This window comes from Vulpes vulpes, chromosome 1, assembly GCF_048418805.1.
Source record: "Vulpes vulpes isolate BD-2025 chromosome 1, VulVul3, whole genome shotgun sequence".
NCBI classification, from domain to species: Eukaryota; Metazoa; Chordata; class Mammalia; order Carnivora; family Canidae; genus Vulpes; species Vulpes vulpes.
The window spans coordinates 176,910,648-176,932,372 of NC_132780.1; the positions used below are offsets into that span (position 1 = coordinate 176,910,648).

The following is a 21,725-nucleotide window of genomic DNA, read 5'->3' on the forward strand; positions in this document are numbered from 1 at the left end:
CTGTGAAAAGGCAATATTTCACAATTTCACAACAGTTCAATTCCAACTGCATCTGCAATACCCTGATAACACTTCTGCTGATACTGAATTTACACCCAACTATACAACAGATTCTCCCCTCCTCTGCATGTCCACTAGGACCAATACATATTACGATGCTTTTTTTTTAAAGATTTATTTATTTATTTATTTATTTGTTTGTTTGTTTGTTTATGATAGACACAGAGAGAGGGAGAGAGAGAGAGGAGCAGGCTCCATGCCAGGAGCCTGACGTGGGACTCGATCCCGGGACTCCAGGATTGCGCCCTGGGCCAAAGGCAGGCGCTAAACCGCTGAGCCACCCAGGGATCCCCCATATTACGATTCTTTCTCTTAATTCTACCCTTGGAATTCTCCCATGGGTCAAGTTCTAATTCCCTGTATATATCACACTTTGTTTATGCTCTCATTAAGAATTGTATTCTTTCATTTAATCACTTATGCTAAACATTACACTAATTACTTTAATTACCTCACTTAATTTTACAACTTTAATTTTTTTTTTTATTTATCTATGATAGTCATACAGAGAGAGAGAGAGAGAGAGAGGCAGAGACACAGGCAGAGGGAGAAGCAGGCTCCATGCACCGGGAGCCTGACGTGGGATTCGATCCCGGGTCTCCAGGATCGCGCCCTGGGCCAAAGGCAGGCGCCAAACCGCTGCGCCACCCAGGGATCCCAATTTTACAACTTTATAAGAGTAACACATTTCCCCTGATTTTTATAAATATTCTAGATACATAACAAAAAATCTGATTTATTTTTAAAAATTAGTACCATCTTCATATCAAAATCACACAGAGACAGTACAAAAAAAAACAGACCAATCTCACAAACTATATGTTTGTAAATCATCAAATTTAATCCAACATCATCCTGGAAAAAAAGTAGTTCAACTTCAGAAAAATCCATCAGTGTAATTCACCACACTAAGTAAATTAACAAATTAAAGGTAAAAACTCATATGACTTATCTTAATAAACACTAAAAATGTATATAATAATATTTGATGATAAAAAGTCTTAGCAAACCAGGACTAGTAATTTTCTTAACTAGATAAAGGCTGTATGGTAAAACCTATAGCAAATATCAATAATAAAACTGAGAATCATTCCCAATGAAGTTAAAAACATGACAAGATTATCCAATATCATACAATTCTATATTCTCTAGAAGTCTAATACCATAACACACTCACATACTAATTACAAGAAATGAAAACAGAAAAATATTTTCAAACATTACTTACACAGTAAATTCAAAAAATCTATAGTCCCACTAATAGAAAATGCAGTGAGTTAGTGAACAGAAGGGTTCAGCAAGATTGTTGGTACAATATCAACATGCACAAATGATTAGTGTCCTCATAATAGTTCATGAACTATTTGCCAGGCGTGAGATGATACATCTGAATTCAAAGCAAGGAACCTCCTTTTGACTTCAATAGATATTAGGTGTTTCCACTTTAATTTCCAAGGAACAATTTCCAAGTTTATTACATGGCCTCCTTCTAGAACCACATGCAAACAGGCAGTTAACTACAATATCAAAACATAGGTTCTTTTTTGAAATTTTAACAAAGGACATGCCAGATCTCTCCAGTGAAAGCTACACAACACTGCTGGGAGAAATTAGAGAGGACTTAAATAAATAGAGGTTGATCGGTTGGAATACTCAGTAGTGTTATATGTAGATTAGATGTGAATCAAATCAAAATTCTAGTAGGCTTTTTCAGAGAAACTAAAACGTAAATTCTCACATTTAGAGAGACATGCAAACAATCCAGAACAGCCAAAACAATTTCTAAAATACAACAAAGTTGGAAGGCTTTGACTACCTGATTTCCAAACTTACCATTTCCAAACTTATCATTATGGTAAGGATAAACACATAGGTCAATAAAACAAGAAATACAACTACAGATATATGGTAAACTTATTTCCAACACATGTGCCAAGACAATTAATGGAAAAAAAGATAGTCTTTTCTAATAAATGATACTGGAACTGCTTTTCATTGGGGAAAAAAAATATCATTGAACCTTACCTAACACATATACAAAAATTAACTCAAATGTATCACAGCCCAATGTATAAAACTTCTAGAAAAAAAAAATAAGAAAAAACCCTACAACCTTGAAGAAAGAAAATATGGTGGATGTGTTTTTTAGAACACAAAAAGTATAAACTACAAAAGGAAAAATGTCAAAGAAAACATCTCCACACAGATTTACATGCATACAAATGTTCACAGCAACTTCACTTAAAATGGTCAAATATCAGAAACATGGCAAATATCAATCACAGGTGAATAAACAAAATACAGTAATACATCCATATACTATAATACTCAATAAAAAGGAAACAAATTACTAATTTATATAACAGGTTTTTTAGAAATCATTATAAAATCATTATACTGAGAGAAAAAAGTCAGACACATAAGAGTACACACTGTATGATTCCATGTATACAAAATTCTAGCAAGTGCAAAGTAATCTATAATGACAAAAAGTAAACTACAGGTTGACTAGGGCCAGTGGCAGAAAAGGGATGGACTATAAAAGGATTGGAGAAAACCTTTAGAAAACAGAATGTTCTGTATCTTGATTATGGTAGTGCTTTCACAGAGGTTTATGTCTGTCAAAACTCAATGAACTATATGCTGCACATAAATTATAACTCAATTAAGTAGACAAAAAATAAAGTAATACTGTTGTAAGCCATGTGGGAAAAGTACATGTCTCCTTTTGGCACAGTGACATGGTTTGGTTTCTCTAATAATGAAGTAATGAATAACAAAAGCCCTATTCTTTGAAGTAGTAAAGGGAGGGGGGGTACTTAAAACCCTCAGTTTTAAATACCTAAACCGTTTTTCCCATTTTAAGTATTAGTTGGACACTAATACTTAACAAGTATTAAGCAAAGTACTAAAGATCCTACATAAATTTGAAAAAAGCTACTTTTTTTATTTTTTTTAAAGATTTTGTTTATTGGGCAGCCCCCGGTGGCTCAGCAGTTTAGTGCCACCTTCAGCCCAGGGCATGATCCTGGAGACCCAAGATCAAGTCCCGTGACGGGCTCCCTGCATGGAGCCTATTTCTCCCTTTGCCTGTGTCTCTGCCTCTCTCTCTCTCTCTCTGTCTCTCATGAATAAATAAATAAAATCTTTTTTAAAAAAATTTTTTTGTTTATTTATTCATAGAGACACACAGACAGAGGGGCAGAGACACAGGCAGAGGGAGAAGCAGGCTCCATGCAGGAAGCCCGACTTGGGACTCGATCCCGGGTCTCCAGGATCACACCCTAGGTTGCAGGTGGTGCTAAACTGCTACGCCACCAGGGCTACCCAAAGCTACATGTTTTAATAAGTTCTCATTTGAATGTTATATATGGAAGTTGTAAAAACAATTTGAAAAATAACAAAATTAAAGAATCTCCAATCTTCACAAACTTCCAAGAAAAATGTGAACACTGTATTAGTTTACAGACAGTAGCTCAGAAACACAATAGAAAATTTCTACACATTTAACAGTTTGGGTTAAATAGTTTCCTTTCTAGAAGAATAACAACAGCAGCAAAGGCAAAATGCCAGGCACAATCAGAAACTGTCTTAAGTGCATTAACTCAATTATCACAAAATCCACTAATTCTAGTATCACTCCCATTTTACAAATACGGCAACTGAGAACCCAAAGGTAATAATATGATGAGTCACAATTTGAACCTGGGCAGTCTGCTCTACAGTCTGTTATCTCAGTTACTATGTGATATGGCCTTTTATAAGATAAAAGCTTTCTTTCCTTCCAATGCTATGATTTATTGACAACATACATGTGCATGCACATACAAACACCCCAAAATAGGTTATGCCCAAGTATAGTAAGAATTATTTAATACAGGTTTCATTTTAAAAGTATGTTAGTTCACACTATAGGGTTCCAAAAGTAGGAGAGAAGAGAGAGAGAGAAAGGGGCAGAAAACTTATTTGAAGAAATAATAGCTGCAAACTTCCCTAACCTAGGGAAGGAATATACATCCAGGTCCAGGAAGCACAAAGAGTTCCAAACAAGATGAACTCAAGGAGGTCCACACGAGGACACATAACAATTAAAATGTCAAAGGTTAAAGAAATAATTTTAAAGAAATAATTTTAAAAGCAGCAATAGAGAAGCAAAAAGTTATGTACAAGGGAATAAGGCTATCAGCTGAGTTTTCAGCAGAATCTTTGCATGATATATTCAAATTTCATCCACCATTAAACAGGTCTTACAGGAAATGTTAAAGGAACTTCTTTAAGTGGAAAAGAAAGGGGCATAATTAGGAGAAAATTATGAATAAAGAGACGTAAAATATGACAACATATATGTAAAATGTGGAGGAGGAAGTGAAAAAGAAGTGCTCTTAGGATTTGTTCAAATTTAAGTGACCATCAACTTCATAATGGCTATATGCTAAGGATGCTACATATGGATCTCACGGCAACCACAAACCCAAAACCTATAATAGATAAACAAAAAACTAAAGAGAAAGCCAGCCCAGTATAACACTACAGAAAGTCAACAATCATCAAGAAAGTGAGAAAAAAAAAAAAAAACGAACAGAGAGAACTGCAAAGCAACCAGAAAACAATTATCAAAATGACAGTAAGTACATACCTATCAATAATTACTTTTAAAAATATATTTGCATCTACTGTACATCAGGGTTATTCTAGAAGGTACTTTATATTAACATTTCACTACATATTTGCAATCCTAAGAAAATATTATTTTTATTTTACATATGAGAAAACTAAAGCTCAAATTTGCCTAATTTATGCAAGGCATGGAGCTACAAAGTTCAAAGACTGAACTACAAACTCTACCTATCTCCCTCAAAAGCAACACATACTCTTAACCACATGACGTTGCCTCTTTTTTTAGTCCTATTTAATAGAGCTACTAAGCTCAGTTTCACAAAAACTTCCAAAATTCTTGTTTCACCTAATTTTTCACCGAACTTTAAGTGCTAATATTGGTTCTAATTTCCAAATATGTCATTGAACCTCTAAGATTAAATATTACTTTTTATATGCAGAAGATTCAAATCTGTTATTTGTATTATTTAAGTTTATATAATACATTTATCAAAAAAAATCAGTTATCTATTGACAGATGAATGGATACAGAACCTCTAAGACTTAAATATTGCTTTTTATATGCAGAAGATTCAAATCTGTTATTTGTATTATTTAAGTTTATATAATACATTTATCAAAAAAAATCAGTTATCTATTGACAGATGAATGGATACAGAAGATGTAGTATATATATATATATATATATATATATATATATATATATAATAGAATATTACTCCACTATCAAAAAAATGAAATCCTACCATTGGCAATGACTAAAAGGAGATGGAACTAAAGGGTACCATGCTAAGTGAAATAAGTCAATCAGAGAAAGATAATTTAATATGTGGAATTTAAGAAACAAAACAGAGAATCATAGGGGAAGGGAGGGAAAAATAAAATAAGATAAAATCAGAGAGGGAGACAAACCACAAGAGCCTCTAAACAATAGGAAACAAACTGAGGGTTGCTAGAGGAGAGCTGGGTTGGGAGATGAGGTAACTGGATGATGGGCATTAAGGAAAGCATCTGATGTAATAAGCACTGGGTGTTATATGCAACTGATGAATCATTATATGTTATTAACTGAATTTAAATAAGAAATAATTTTAAAAATGAATTATAAACACACACCTATCATTAAGCCTTAAATAGTTCCAAAATATGTATATATCCATATTTTACTAGTCATACATCAAATACAATCAATTTTAATGTCATAGTTTTCATTAATCACAAATTTCTCATGTTTTTATTTCCACTAATCACATACCCAACATGAAATTTCAGTATTTTTCTCAAAACAATTCTTAGGAAGGCCTGACTCATTCTAATTGCCTTTTTATTCCTGCTTCTCTTAAAATCCACACAACACATCCAAAGCATAAACTTTAGATCCTGATGCATTTAACATATCATATATATATATATATATATATATGTATATATATATATATATATATATATATATATATATATATAAAGACCCTATTTGTAATTCTGACAAAGTCGGGGTTAAAATAAGAAAAATGGGGGATCCCTGGGTGGCGCAGCGGTTTAGCGCTTGCCTTTGGCCCAGGGTGCGATCCTGGAGACCCGGGATCGAATCCCACGTCGGGCTCCCGGTGCGTGGAGCCTGCTTCTCCCTCTGCCTATGTCTCTGCCTCTCTCTCTCTCTCCCTCTGTGACTATCATAAAAAAATAAAATAAAACAACTCAATTTAAAAAAACATGAGCAATGTAAACAAGCAGGCAATTTAAAAAAAGAAAGAAAAAAAAAAGAAAAATGGAAGGCAGTATTTCAGCAGTGGACTCCTGACACAGGTGTCCACTTTCTCCCAAAGCACAGAGAATGTGTGTGAAGGAGCCAGAAGGGAGGAAGAGAGCATAAGAAACTGAAGGAAGTTCAGTCATACCTCCTCAAGGGAAAATGACAGACTCCTCTCAATGAGATGCTCATATAGCAAGAAATTATTTACTTTGCAAGAAATTATTTAATATTTACCACAAAAAAAGAAACAAATGGAACAAAGGAATTTAAAAATTAAAACAGTGAAATACTGCTTTTTCTTTTTGCCTTGAAATTCACTATTCACTATAAACTTCACTGCACTAAGATTTGACCACTTCCTGTTGAAAATATCTGATATGTTCATCATCCAGTGTCCTTCCTCAATCAGCAACTCTACTTTTTTAGAGTTTGATTTTTCTAAGTTACTAATTGGATGGCAAGCTAAAGTTCCTAACTGGATGGCAAAGCATAAGTTTTTAAATGGATCCCTAGATTTTAGGTTATTATTTGCATGTTACAAATGAGACTGAGGCTTAATAGTATTAAAAAAAAACAAAACAAAAAAAAATCTTAATTCCAGAACAGGGTTACTTATTTTAACTCCTAGATTCCAACCTAACACATTCTCTCTCTATCTCTCTGTCATTCACACATGAACATGTGCATGTACCCCAATTTCTTTTTTGCATCAACTATAATGCAAACAAACCATCAGCAATTTTACGGCCAGTTAACTTGCCGTGTGATTTTGCTAATGCTGTATATAGAACCTTTGCAAATACACAAAGGTTTGAAATTAGAGGCTTAGTCAACTAAAAATGAATTAACAATTACTAAACAAACAAAAAAAATTACTAAACATTTTCTATATGCCAGCACCATGGTAGATACTTTATATACATTATTTCACTTAATAATCAAAATAGCCTATGGGGTAATTACTGTTCATTTCATCATATAGATGGGTAAACAACATAAAAAAAGGCAAAGAAATTCTGTCCAACATCTCACACCAAGGAAATTATAAGAGCTTTATTGAACACATTTTTGTGATCATTCTGATCCCATGCTGCCTCAAAGACATCCCTAAATTGAACAGTAAAATCACTACATATTAAATAATGAAAGTTATCTCTCTTTAATCTTTAACAAAAAACTGTCTTTTTTTTTTTTTTTGCTTTTCAATTAAATCTCTTTCTTACAATTTCATCCTAATTGTCAATTTTAGTTTTAAAAATAAACAAATGTGTATTTTGCACTACATGGGACAGAGGCCTATGATTTTCAAAGCCCTTCAGAATTCCATGTAGATTTGTAGCAACCCTAAGCAGCATGTAAAAACTAAACTATGCCTTTGCCTGACTTAAAAGAGGCTTAAGATGCTTCTTTCAATTACAGATTCATCAGTTAAAATTTCCTCTACTATTCTACTGCACATTTCCATTCAGAGTTGGCTTTTATATGACATGACACATCAAGCTAGCATGCCTCTTATCTCTCCCTCAGTCTAATCTCATTTTAATTTGACAAAAAAATAATGTCCTTCTCTGTCTACTCCACTATCCAGCAAAAATATAACATGAGTCCTATGGGTGGTTTCAAATTTTTGAGTAGCCACAGTAAAAAAAGAAACAGGTAAAATTAATTTTTAAAATGTGCTATTTACTTCAAAACATTCAACATGTAATCAATACTAGAAATTATTGATATATTATACATTCTAGTATTTGTGAATTCTGGTGTGTATTTTATACTCACAGCACATCTCATTTCAGAGTAGGCATGTTTCTACTACTCAGTAACCACTGTGTAATGGAAAGCATAGGTCTAAACCAGGAGTCAGCAAACTTCTTCAGTAAAGGGCCTGATAATAAATATTTTAAGTTTTACAAACTACATACAGTCTGTCACAAATTCTTTCTTTTTTTTTTTTTTTTAAATATATTTTTTAATTTTTCATTTATTTACGATAGTCACACAGAGAGAGAGAGGCAGAGACACAGGCAGAGGGAGAAACAGGCTCCATGCACCGGAAGCCCGACATGGGATTCGATCCCGGGTCTCCAGGATCGCGCCCTGGGCCAAAGGCAGGCGCCAAACCGCTGCACCACCCAGGGATCCCCACAAATTCTTTCTTAAACCATTCTTTAAAAATATAAAAATGGATTGCACAGCAATGTGATCATACTTTTTTTTTTTAAGATTTTCTTTATTTATTCATGAGAGACACAGAGAAAAGGCAGAGACATAGGCATAGGAAGAAGCAGGCTCCATGCAGAGAGCCCGATATGGGACTCGATCCTGGGACCGGGATCATGCCCTGAGCCAAAAGCAGACACTCAAAGGCAGACACTCTACTGCTGAGCCACCCAAGCATCCCAATGTGATCATACTTAATGCTACTGAATTACACATTTAAAAATGTTAAAATGGTGAATTTTTAAAATATGAAATCATTATGTTGTAAACCTGAAACTAATATTGTATGTCAATTATAATACAATAAATAAAGAGATAATAAAAATCTGAAGGTGTCTGTACAGGGAGACAAGAAAAGAATAGGTGAATTTTACGTTATATATATTTGACCACAGTAAAAAATTTAATATATATTAATGTTATTCTTAGCTCACAAAAACAAGCCATGGGTAAGATCTGGACTACAAGGATAGTCCAATACCTACTCTAGACAAATTCAACAGAACTATCTAACAAGAAAGAAAGTAAATAATTTGTATGTGCTGAGGCTTTTTAAAAACATTTGTGTGTGTGTGTGTGTGTGTGTGTGTGTATACATATATTTTATGTGGTAATATTACTGCTTAAATCCAGAATTAAAGCTAGTATTTTAAGAATTATAAACAAAGTACAAAATACAGTGAAAACAGGAAAAATATCTAATACGTACTACAAGTCAAGTTGGAAACTAAAGAGACACAGAAGCAGATACCCCATACTAGAAAAGACTGTCGTACATACGGTTTATAAACATGAAGTAAGAGGAGCTCATATATTTATTTGCTCCTCTATCTACATGGGCTACTAATATGTTTAATATTGGGAAACTGACAGTACATTTCATTTAGAGCATTCCACAATTTAAAAGCCAAATTTCTAGGGCAGCCCGGGTGGCTCAGTGGTTTAGCGCCACCTTCAGCCCAGGGCCTGATCCTGGAGACCTGGGATCAAGTCCCTGCGTGGAGCCTGCTTCTCCCTCTGCCTGTGTCTCTCCCTCTCTCTCTGTGTGTGCGTGTGTCTCTCTCATGAAGGAATAAAATCCTAAAAATAAATAAATAAGTAAATAAAAAATAAAAGCCATTTCTATACATCCTTTCTCATTTAGGCTTCAAATAAACATTATGAAGTAGAAAACATATACAGCTATTTAATAAAAGATGGCATGGGGTGCCTGGGTGGCTCAGTCAGTTAAGCATCTGACTCTTGGTTTCGGCTCAGGTCATCATCTCAGGGTCATGGGACTGAGCCCCACATTGGGCTCCATGCTCAGCAGGAAGTCGGCTTGAGATTCTCACTCTCCCTCTCCCTCCCCCTCGCTCTCTCTCTTCCTCTCAATAAATCAGTAAATAAAATCTTAGGGGGAAAAAAAAAAGATGGCATATATTACTACCAACAATGAACCTTATCCAAACCAGTAAAGGATAAAGACAGATCAGAAACTAAGTCTTTAACTTCTACCTCTGTGCTCTTTCTACTCCTCAGTACACTTTTCCTAACACAACTTTCTTCTGTACTCAATCCATGCAATGTACCAAAAGGTCATGAAATACCTTTAACAGAAAAGTATAAAAAAATGAAAATAAATATAATCTTTTAAAAATAAATAAATAAAAATAATAAGTAAATAAATAAAATAGAGTCTAGAGTTCATGGCTGTTAATCAGCTGTTCTAATTCCATGGGCCCCTAGACCATTCTACAGCTCCCTGAGGCTCTTTTCACCCAGTAATCACAGAAAGTCCTCCTCCCATGCTATTGGCCTTAAATCCTACTGTGCAAAAGAAAGATTTTGCACTAGTCCAGAAAATATCTCACATAAATGTTTTTCCTCCCAGAACAAAGTATCCTAAGACAGAGCAGTAATTCAAATAATTACTTAGAGGGTATCCTTTTGTTTTGATGGAGCACAATTCCATGAGAAATGAGATATTTCCATTATCAATCAAAACATCTTATTTAGCTAACAATTTAGAGGTCTGACATTATTGAGAAGACATGGGGAAAGGAGTTTATGAAGCAGGGAAGGGAAAATAAACAAAATTAGGAAATACAAATGACAAATTAAACTGATTTTGTTATTTTGCCCAAGGTTTGCCATGATCATAGCCTGGATACTATGGAGAAGACAAGGTAGAAAGTAAAAAATACACAGATTATGAAATTCATTGGATCAAAACTATGTCTCAGTCCAAAATCCCCAAACCATTTTATAGTATAAGTCTGGAGATGGGTATCTTTGCTCCTCACCTTTTTTTACTCCTTCTCCACTCAGAGGTGGTTAATAAACCTAGACAGTAGGGCACCTGGGTGGCTCAGTGGTTGAGCCTCTGCCTTTGGCTCAGGTCATGATCCTGGAGCCCTAGGATCAAATACTGCATCAGGCTCCTCACAGGGAGCCTTCTTCTCCCTCTACTGTGTCTCTGCCTCCCTCTCTGTGTCTCTCATGAATAAATAATATCTTTAGAAATAAAAAACAAATAAAATAAACCTAGGACACTGTTACAATATTAAATATCTATTAATAAACCTTAAGACATTGTTATGCAGCTATTAAAAATATATATATATCGAGGCACCTGGGTGGCTCAGTCAGTTAAGTGTCCAACTCTCAATCTCAGCTCAGGTCTTGATTTCAGGGTCATGAGTTCAAGCCCTGCATTGCACTCCACACTGGGCATGGAGCCTACCTTAACAAAACACACACACACACACACACACACACACACACTCATCAACAACTTAACTTCTGTTAATCCTTACTACCAATTTAATACTCAGATTCCAAGCTTATTCTAATCTAAAAAATTAAATATAATTTTAACATTCTGAAAATAAGCAATGAAGCTAATTTTTATCCTTCAAAAATATACATTCATAGGGAGGAGGGCACGGAAGGGACAAATTATCCAAATTGTCTAGATCTAAATCTTTAACTGTATCCATCCTTAGAGATTCATCCTTGTAAAATGAACACTTCCAGGAGCACACAGGGCAAAATTAACTTTATGTCTCTATACTATAGCTTAAATTTTTATCAAGTATTAATTTTTTAGATTCATTTCTAAATTCAAAATGATATTTAAAAATAAACATATACCTAAAACATACTTGTTATTTAACTATTTGTATTCACTATATGAAGCATGAATAGAACTTTTTTTTTTTAAAGTAGTCTCTACACCTAGCACAGAGCCCAGTACAAGGCTTGAACTCAAGACCCTAAGATCAAGATAAGCTGAAGTCAAGAGTCAGATGCTCAACCAACTGAGCCACCGAGGCACCCCGATATAAACTGCTTTATAATCAAAGAATAAGATCAAGACCACAATGATGTAAGGGTTATTTCTAGGTGATGAGAATCACTCTTTAATTTTATTTTCTTCTTTTCATTTGTTATTTTCTGAACTTTGTTTCATGAGCCCTATTACCTATAAAATCTCCCCCCCAAAAAAGCTAGAATATGCTAAATTGAAAGGAAAGATCATTTCTAACAAAGAAAAACAAATTAAATGAAAAAATACTTCAATATATTCTCTATTTAAAAAAAAACAAAATGTTATTACTAAAAAGGAGATCATGTTGAAATAGTATCATTATATTCACCCAATATTAAAATCAAGTTCTATCTGCCCCACTCCATATCTTCATACGCATCTTTTAAGGTTAGCACAAGCAAAATACAGATGAAGATAACATGATAAAAAAGGTATAATTGTCACGTTGACATTCAAAAACTTCCCACAAAAATGAAGTGCAACCTGTATCATCTTCAAAATAACATTTAAAATGTGAAAACAACATCTCAAAGAAATACCTGCATTGCCACTTTTAATGCAGCATTATTCACAATAGCCAAGATATGGGAAGAACCTAAGTTACCGTCAATAGAGAAAGATGTGCTATATAAATACAATGGAATATTAGTCAGCCACGGGAAAGAAGGAAATTCTGCCATTTACAACAACACAGATGGGCCCTGAGGACATTATGCTAAGTGAAATAAGGTCTGTCAGAGGAAGACAAATACTATACAGTATCACTTACATGTGGAATCTTAAAAAAAACAAACTGATAGAAACAGAGACTAGAATGGTGGCCACCAGGGCCTGAGACCCTAGAAGAAATGGGGTGAAACTGGTCAAAGGGTACAAACTTCCAATTACAAGACAAATAAGTTCCAGGGGTCTAATATACATCATAGTGATTACAACACATAATATTGTACTATATACTTGAAAGTTGGTAAGATAACAGATCTTAAATATTCTCACCACAAAAAAGAAAAGGTCATGATGTGAAGTAGATGGCAGTACTAGCGAATAGTAATCATCTTGCAATATGTAAGTGTATCAAATCAACACGTTGTACACTTTAAATTTATGTAACATTATATGTCAATTTTATCTCTATAAAGCTGGGAAAAAACTAATTATATATATGCTATCTTAATTATTCTGAAACATATTCTTTATTAAGAAAAAGTTAATAGGAGAAAGTTAATATCTATTAAAATAATTACTACAACCATTAGAACATTTGAATTAAAAAATACAGGGGATCTCTGGGTGGCTCAGCAGTTTAGTGCCTGCCTTCGGCCCAGGGTGTGATCCTGGAGTCCCGGAATCGAGTCCCACATTGGGCTCCCTGCATGGAGCCTGCTTCTGCCTCTCTCTCTCTCTCTCTCTCTGTGTCTATCATGAATAAATAAATAAAATCTTTAAAAAAACATACATACGGCAAAGCTATAAAAATGTGATTACAAAAGAGAAAGAAAAAGTTAAATGTTATTGAGGAAGTATAAAATTACACTAATAGATATTTAAAAGTATAGGAATATAAAACCTGAAACCAAGCTTTAAGAATACAATACTCTCACAAGTATATAAAATTACAAAAAGTATTAGCAAAGATTAAAAGGAAAAACTATTCAAAGGAACAAAATACAGAACAAAATATTCGAAGGAACAAAATATCAAGGAGACATGGTAATTTTTAGATTATAAACTGACAACACATCTGTTAGTTTTAGAAATGTTCAACCACCATTAAACACAAGGTGGTGGGCAGCAGACACACCAAAAAGCACAATATTATCAAGAGAAACCACTTTCAAACTTAAATTTGGTATAAACTTATGTCAAACTAACAAAACTCTGAGGGGCATCTGGCTGGCTTAGTAGGTGTTAACATGCAACTTCTGACCTCAGGGTTGTGAATTCCAGCCCTACATTGGCTGCAGAGATTACTAAAAAATAAAATCCATTTCAAAAGAAAAAGAACTCTGAAACCAAAAATAATATAGCAGAATGAAAGAAACTGAATTACATAACTAAGAATACTAGGAAAACAAAAATTATATATTTGAAACATGATTATTTTGCTGTTCAAGTCAGAAATTCACACTCACAAGAGTATAAACCTTCTCTAACAAAGCAGTATTCTTCAAGCATTAGAGTTATTTGTATAACTTTATTTAGAAGTCTAACTTACCGAGTACCATCTGCTTTCCAGCTTACTTTATATGGCTTCTGCTCCAAAAGTTTAATATTTTGCTTGTCCATGGAAACAGGCTGTGCTCCAGGGAATCCAGACCTTAAAGAAGAACATTTTATTACTATTATGGCTGGCATCCATACAAAGCAATACATCTTAAACCAATCTCGCATTAGTCACAAATTTATCACAACATTCTCCCCATCATGAGATTAATGTCAACTAGAATATCAGCTTTCCCAAGAATGCTAACAAAACGTCATCATCTTCTAGACATTTCAGACTCAAGTTAACAAGATTCTAATTGCCACTATATACTGTAACTATTAGGCTTTTTAAATATTAATATTCATGATCTAACAGTAAAGAAGTACGTTTACAAAACTTCTACTTCAGGAAGAAGCTTAAATCTTGCTTGCCTTAATTATCTTATTCTCGACCCCATATCCCTCCATCATGACTCTGCCAACTTGGCATAACTCCACAAAGTTGGCAAATTTCTGCTCAAAAGATGCCCAGAAGTGACAAAACAGGAGAAATATAGGTCAAGACTAAAGTTCACTGGCAAGGGTTTAGCACAGCACTAAAATCAATATTACTTCATTATCATTTTCATCTTTTAGTTAAAATTATTTCTGGCTAATTTATCTGCGTGTACCAGTCCAAAAGTTCTTTACATTAGGAATTTTTAACAATTATCAATCCTGTTTCATCATATTCTAGCTGTACAACAATCTTCTGCCACAGATGGCAATGACCAATAGAAGTGACTGTAGACTAAGACTGGACAGCAAGAGAGCAGAGCAGAAAACTCTCTCCTGAATCCCCTCCCATGAAATGTCTGATAAATATTTTCAAGTCACGGTAGGGGCAAAACATATTTAAAGCTGATTCTCCCAGGTTTCAGAAAACTGGATTACAGAAAAACTGGGAAATGAGGTACATTTAAGTCTTCAAGTTTTACCTCTTCTCCCTCAGTACAATGATATGGGCAACCCAAACATTAATCAGCAACAGAATCAACACATAAAATAAATAGTAGGCAGTGACAAAAGTAACCTTCTATTCCATTAGGAAGACATATCTGAGTGATTTAATTATGTCTAGTCATCTAATTTTGACTCAACTGTTGGTCTTGAGAAAAATCTGATAAACTCTTGCTTGATATCTTTTTAAGCACTCTAGGTAAAAATTCAAACTTCAAGGAGCAAAGAAGCTAAGTCAATGTTTTCATTAAGGTAAAATGTTTCAGAGTATGAGTAAGTTTTATTTAAAACTTGAAAATGTTTATTACCCTTCCCAGCCACAGAATTGATGACACTTCTGTTGTACCTCTCCTAACTTTGGTTGAGTTGTTACTTGAGTCACACCTTTAACAGTTACACCTTCCAGGAAAATAGCACCCTTAAAAGGAAAAAAATATATATTTTGTTAGTGTTCAAAATCTATTTACAAAGACCAGACTGAGAGATAGATTTGCTTATTTTCATAAGTCTGAGCAAATATATGAAATACATTTCATATATATATATTTTCATATATTCTGGTCTAGTCCAGAAAGCTCTATTAACCTCCCCTGGGACTGTATACTTGCTTTCCTTATTCCATCATATCCTTTTCAATGTACATATAAAGCCCAGTGTCTATATCATATTGTCAAAGCGCTCCACAGACACTACTTATTAATAACAGTAATAATAACTTATCTACCATTTACTCAGAGCTAGGCAGAGGATCTGACACTATACATTTTCTCTAATCCTTACAACAGCTCTGAAAATTAGATTATATTTATTTTACAAATAAGTAAATGAGACTGTATGCAATTTATTCAGGAGGTAAAAATAGAATCTAACCCAGGTCCACAGTATACCATTCACTAATGACTCTCACTGGGGACAGAGAGAGGAACTGTACTACTGATAGAGTAAGGATTTTAAAGAGATAAACACCCATAATATATACCTTCATAAATTAGAATAAGTTTAACAGTAGACAGGCATCTGGGTGGCTAAGTCAGTTAAGCTTCTGTCTTGGGCTCAGGTCATGATCCCAGAATCCTGGGATCAAGTCCTGCATCAGGCTCCCTGCTGAGCCTGCGTCTCCCTCTGCCTCTGGCCCTACCCTTACTCGTGATCTCTGCCTCTCTCTCACTCTCTCTCTGTCAAATAAATAAGTAAAATCTTTAAAAAAAAAAAAAAAGAAGAGTATAACAGTAGTCAAAATGGCTAAACTACAGTCATTGGATGTAACAAACACTATTACTCATCACTGAATTTTTAATCTAAATTTTTGAACTCAGAACTACATGAAGTGTTTTATTGTATTTCATAGCAAGCATATTTTTAAAATATTACAGAGAAGTAGAGCAGATGGAAAATTTATATATCAAATAAATAAAGAACACTCCTGGAAATTTTAAAGACTAAAAATACAGTCTAGATTCATGCTACAATTACTTTCAGACCCATAAAAGGGCTGGCATCAGTCTCAAGAAAAATCCATAAAACAACTCTAGCTGTTAATGTAATTAAGGAATAAAAAATATGGTCTACAAGCTGCAATGATCAACCTTCTGGCAAAGACTTGGCAACTCGAGCCACTTGGGAAGAAAAAAAAAGAACACAGTATTTAGTCCACATACGTGCCTGTCAAATCTAGAAGAGTCCTGAGTCAAAATCCAGCAGACGTTAGTTCTACTTTTTGCCCCTAATTCTGAATTGCTTTTTATAGTTATCCTTTATGTCATCAACTCTATTTTCCTTAAATAAGCCTACTTTGTAAATTTCATGAGCCAAGGGATTAAGGAATATCATTCCTTTCGTATCACCACTTTCTACCAATCACTGAAAGTTCTGCTTTAGAATCATTCAACCATTACATATAATAACTAAAGAAGGAGAAAAAGAACCAGGTTCACAACATATTTTTAGTATATTTAGTAACTGAGATACTCAGATAACTGCCATAAACTTATAAAATTATATCCTGTATATACTAATTAAAAGGAGAAAGCATTCAGAGAGTTTAACATTCAGCATCTTTATTTTGAAGGTACTAATAGCATAGGATTTTTTTAAGTTTTACATGAAGAAGGTTCACTCATGAGCATGTATTTCCTGAGGAAAGTTAAGAAATCAATGATAATTTGAGAAGCAAGGGCAAATAGCATAAATTATCCCTAAACAAATAAACATTATTTCATTTTTTAAGAAGGAATAAAAAGGACTAAAACATAGGAATATGATCAACATTCTACCAAGCATTTTCCCACAATATTAGACTTTACTATTAGATTTTACTATTTTACAGAAATATTTTAATAATTCTATGCACCTGAACCAAGTATTTTAATTTACCAGAATATTGAGCCTCAGCACATTTTAACTATTTAAGCTTGATTATAAAAGAGAACTCCAACCATCTTGCAAATGCCTCTCCATTATATTTCTTCTTTCTTAATCTTTCCTACAATGCATTCATTTTTTTCACTTTATCTTCCCCTACTTCTGCAATAATTATTATTAGGTAAAAAATGGTAGGAATAAGTCCATTAGAAACAGTAAGCATGGTGTACTCCATACACAAATACTATTTACTAACTTTTTAACTTAATTTGCTATTTACTGTCATTACAAATTTCTTCTGACAAAAATATATTATTCAAAATTATGTAGTAATTTCAAAAAGTATCACTAAATCTAAACAGCAATGTCTTAAGTCTGGAACTATTTTCAAACATACTACAACTGAGATTCAAAGTCACTGACATTTACTTTCACTTTTTAACAAACTACCATTTCAGTGTGTGGGAATAAAGAAATATCAAAAGTGAAAAGAAGATAATGTATGCTTAAGATGAAAGATGTGCATTTCATTAACAGTCTGTCAGGCTTAACATGGAAATTCTATATGGCTGCCACAAAAAGGACAAAAGGAATCAGAGATCAGTTAGAGGGAAACAGAAAACTGTACAGAAGATGGGGGGTGCAAATTATAAAAGGTGTGTATGTAGAGAGAATGAGTGAGCAAGTATGTATGTAAAGTGTAACACGGATATTTTAGTAATGAGGAAAATGCATTAACAGTCTTATTCAAACAGATGATCCCAGATATCGATTCAAAGGAGCAAGCAACATAACTGTAAGTCATACTCTTCCAAATCAATAGTAGCATGTGCTCAAAAGATGAGCAAAGGTGTCAGGAATGTGAAGGCCAAGTACAGGACATGTACCACTGTTAAAAACCCAAACGGAACTATCAGAATTCACTACAAGGAGTCAGTCCATCACTTCAAGTCATAGTCATATCAATATGAATCGGGAAAGGGAAACTCTAACAAAAAGAAAGTCTCAAACCAAAATAAGTTCATTGTGTTGAGATGGAGCTACAAAAATTAGTAACTCTTGGGACTGCCTCTGTTATCTTCAACTCAGATAGAAATAAGAGGAAAATGAAAGTTTTCCAATCATTCATCAATTACTTATATCTATACTTCTCATGTCTTTCAAGCATACTGTTGACATCACCCAGAATCAAGTATTCAGTCGTCTTTCCTCTCTGATGGTCGATCTATCCTCACTGCTTTGGAGCTCCTTCTCTTTGGTTCACCTTATGACTAACCACCTTCCCAGAGAGTTCCAATATAAACCCTGGAATCGGGATCCCTGGGTGGCGCAGCGGTTTGGCGCCTGCCTTTGGCCCAGGGCGCGATCCTGGAGACCCGGGATCGAATCCCACGTCGGGCTCCCGGTGCATGGAGCCTGCTTCTCCCTCTGCCTGTGTCTCTGCCTCTCTCTCTCTCTCTCTGTGACTATCGTAAATAAATAAAAATTTAAAAAAAATTTTAAAAAAATAAATAAATAAATAAATAAACCCTGGAATCTCTTTTTCATAAATAACCTTCCCTAAAACCTCAACCTTTTTCATGAGTACCCCATTCCCTATGTCTTAATTAAGAGCTAACTCTCCACCAAGGACACCACTTCTCTCTTAAGTAAAAACTACTCATTCTCCCACTGCCCAAGTCCCATGGGGGTAGTATAAACCATTCTCCTATACTTTCACTTGCATTCCTGGCCTCTTTCAAAAGTTCCTCTTCCATTCAGACTAACTCCATCAGCTATATCACTCAACTGTGGTAAAGGAGACATCCACTGTGGTTGGTGGCAAAATAGCTCTCATTAAGAGCTGCCTCTCATCCATGAAGATAGGACCCTAACAACCATGTTATATGACATTACAAGATAACATCCCACTCCAGCCAAAGTTGATGGGAGCATAAGCAAATCATTAACTCAGTCTGAACCAATCAGATTCTCTCTTCTGGCCATTTGGAATTAGGATTCAGAGTCTCTTCATGTGGCTAAAATTACAACATGTAATCTCAGAAGGTACAGGATCGTTATAAGCTCCCAAATAAGCAAGGAATAACAAAGAGCCAGTTTTGAAAGACAAAACTAGTGAGATGAGACAAAAGGAGAGAAACAGAAATAGGAGAGAAAAGCAAAGATGAGAAAATAAGAACAAAGAGCAGAAACTAGGTTCTAAATAAATAGCTTTCTGGTCCAGGTTCCAGTCCCTTCCTGAGATCCAGCTATATTCCTGGGTTTGAGTCCTATCCCTGAACTTATAGTAATTTCCTCTTATTATTTAAGCTAGTTTGAGTTAATTTCTGTTAATGGATTATTTTAACATCAGTTTAGACAAAGCTAAAGAGGGATTAAGTAAACTGGAAGACAGGCCCATCTCCACATTGAAAAATGAAAAAAAAAGGGGGGGGTGGAAAATATAGAAAAGAAATAAGAGACATTAGAATTGGGGGAGGGGGTAGTCTATTGGGTAAGTCCCAGAAGGAGAGAGAAAAAGAATGAATGGGAATCATTATTTGAAGAGATAATGGCTGAGAATTGTCTAAAACCAACAACAATAAATCCAACCACAGATTCAGGAATCACTATAAATAAAAAGCAGAATAAACACAAAGGAAACTCTAAGTAGAAACATCATAGTAAAATTGTTGAAAATCAAAAACAAAAAGAAACTAGCTTCAGAGAAGCAACTTCTTAATAGAAATGGATTATGGAATGATATCTTAAAAGTGCCAACCCAAAATTCTATACCCAGAACATTCTTCAAAATGATGGCAGGAAAAAGACACTTTTCCACAAATACTGAGAGAATGTGTTACAGTAGACCCACAATAAAGAAAATACTAAAGAAAACTCTTCAGTGAGAAGAGTAATTATCCAAATGGAACCACAAACGTACATGAAAGAAAGAACAGCACCAGAAAGGATAAATATGTGGGTTTTTCTGCTGAATATTCACTGTATAAAATGATGATGATAATGGCTTACGTGTTTAGATACATGTAGAACTAAGATACACAAAAACAAAAAGGCAGAAAGAGGTAAATGCAACCAAATGTCCTAAGATTCTTGCATTGTTTAAAAAGTGGCAAAAGTACTAATATATACCAGACTTTAAGTCAAAGATACATACTGAAATCTTGAATAACCACTAAAAGAATAGCAAAAGAATGTATAACTAACAAGCAATGGGTTGGGGTGATATAAAAACAATTAAGCATAAAGAAAGGAAGATAAAAAGGAATATACCATAATGGGGTTGGGGTGGGGCGGTGAGAGTAAGACTTTAAATTTTTTTTTTAATTTTTATTTATTTATGATAGTCACACAGAGAGAGAGAGAGAGAGAGAGAGAGAGGCAGAGACACAGGCAGAGGGAGAAGCAGGCTCCATGCACCGGGAGCCCGACGTAGGATTCGATCCTGGGTCTCCAGGATCACGCCCTGGGCCAAAGGCAGGCGCTAAACCGCTGCGCCACCGAGGGATCCCAGACTTTAAATTTTAAATCTGATTACAACAGTAAAATAAATGTTCATGGACCAAATACTCCAACAAGGCAAAAACTATTCACTGGATTTAAAAAAAAACCAACAACACAATACCTATAGACATGTACCTTAAATAAAAGATAAAGTTTGAAAGCAAAAGGATAGAAAAAAGATAATCCATACAAAAACTATCCAAAAGAATGCTTGGGCAATCAATCATACTAACATTAGAATTTTTTTTTTTTTTTTTTTTGCTAAAAGTATAGACACAGGTAAGATACAATAATCTTCTACACATATTCATATAAACTAAATGATATCACCTCAAAATACATAAAGCAAAACTTGGCAGAACCAGAAAGAGAAACAGATAAATCCATAATCATAGTGGAGAATTTATTTTAGTGGGTGTAGGGACAAGAGAATCCCAAGAAGGCCCCACACCCCACACGAAGCCCCAACTGAGGGCTCTATCTCACACCCCTGAGATCATGACCTGAGCCAAAATCAAGAGTTGGATGTTTAACCAACCGAGCCACTGTGGTGCCTTCATAGTTGGAAATTTTCAAAACACTCCTCCTAGTAACTGACAAAACAAAATAGGAAAAAGTAGATTGGGGATTTTATTTTAAATGTCATTTATTTTCCCTAACGAAATATGCCCATCTTGGCTATGTTTCTCATAA

The 21,725-nt window shown here is 34.4% G+C and overlaps 1 protein-coding gene across 1 annotated transcript in view; it reads right to left on the minus strand.

Annotated features, from left to right (window-relative positions):
- Positions 1-21,725, minus strand: part of RNGTT (RNA guanylyltransferase and 5'-phosphatase) — a 351,723-nt gene that overhangs the window by 270,503 nt on the left and 59,495 nt on the right. Inside the window, exons 8-9 of the mRNA XM_025983843.2 lie at positions 15,476-15,585; positions 14,179-14,280 (exon numbers count right to left, since the gene is read on the minus strand). Of these exons, the coding sequence (XP_025839628.1) occupies positions 14,179-14,280; positions 15,476-15,585 (212 nt within the window). The remainder of the gene's footprint in view (positions 1-14,178; positions 14,281-15,475; positions 15,586-21,725) is intronic.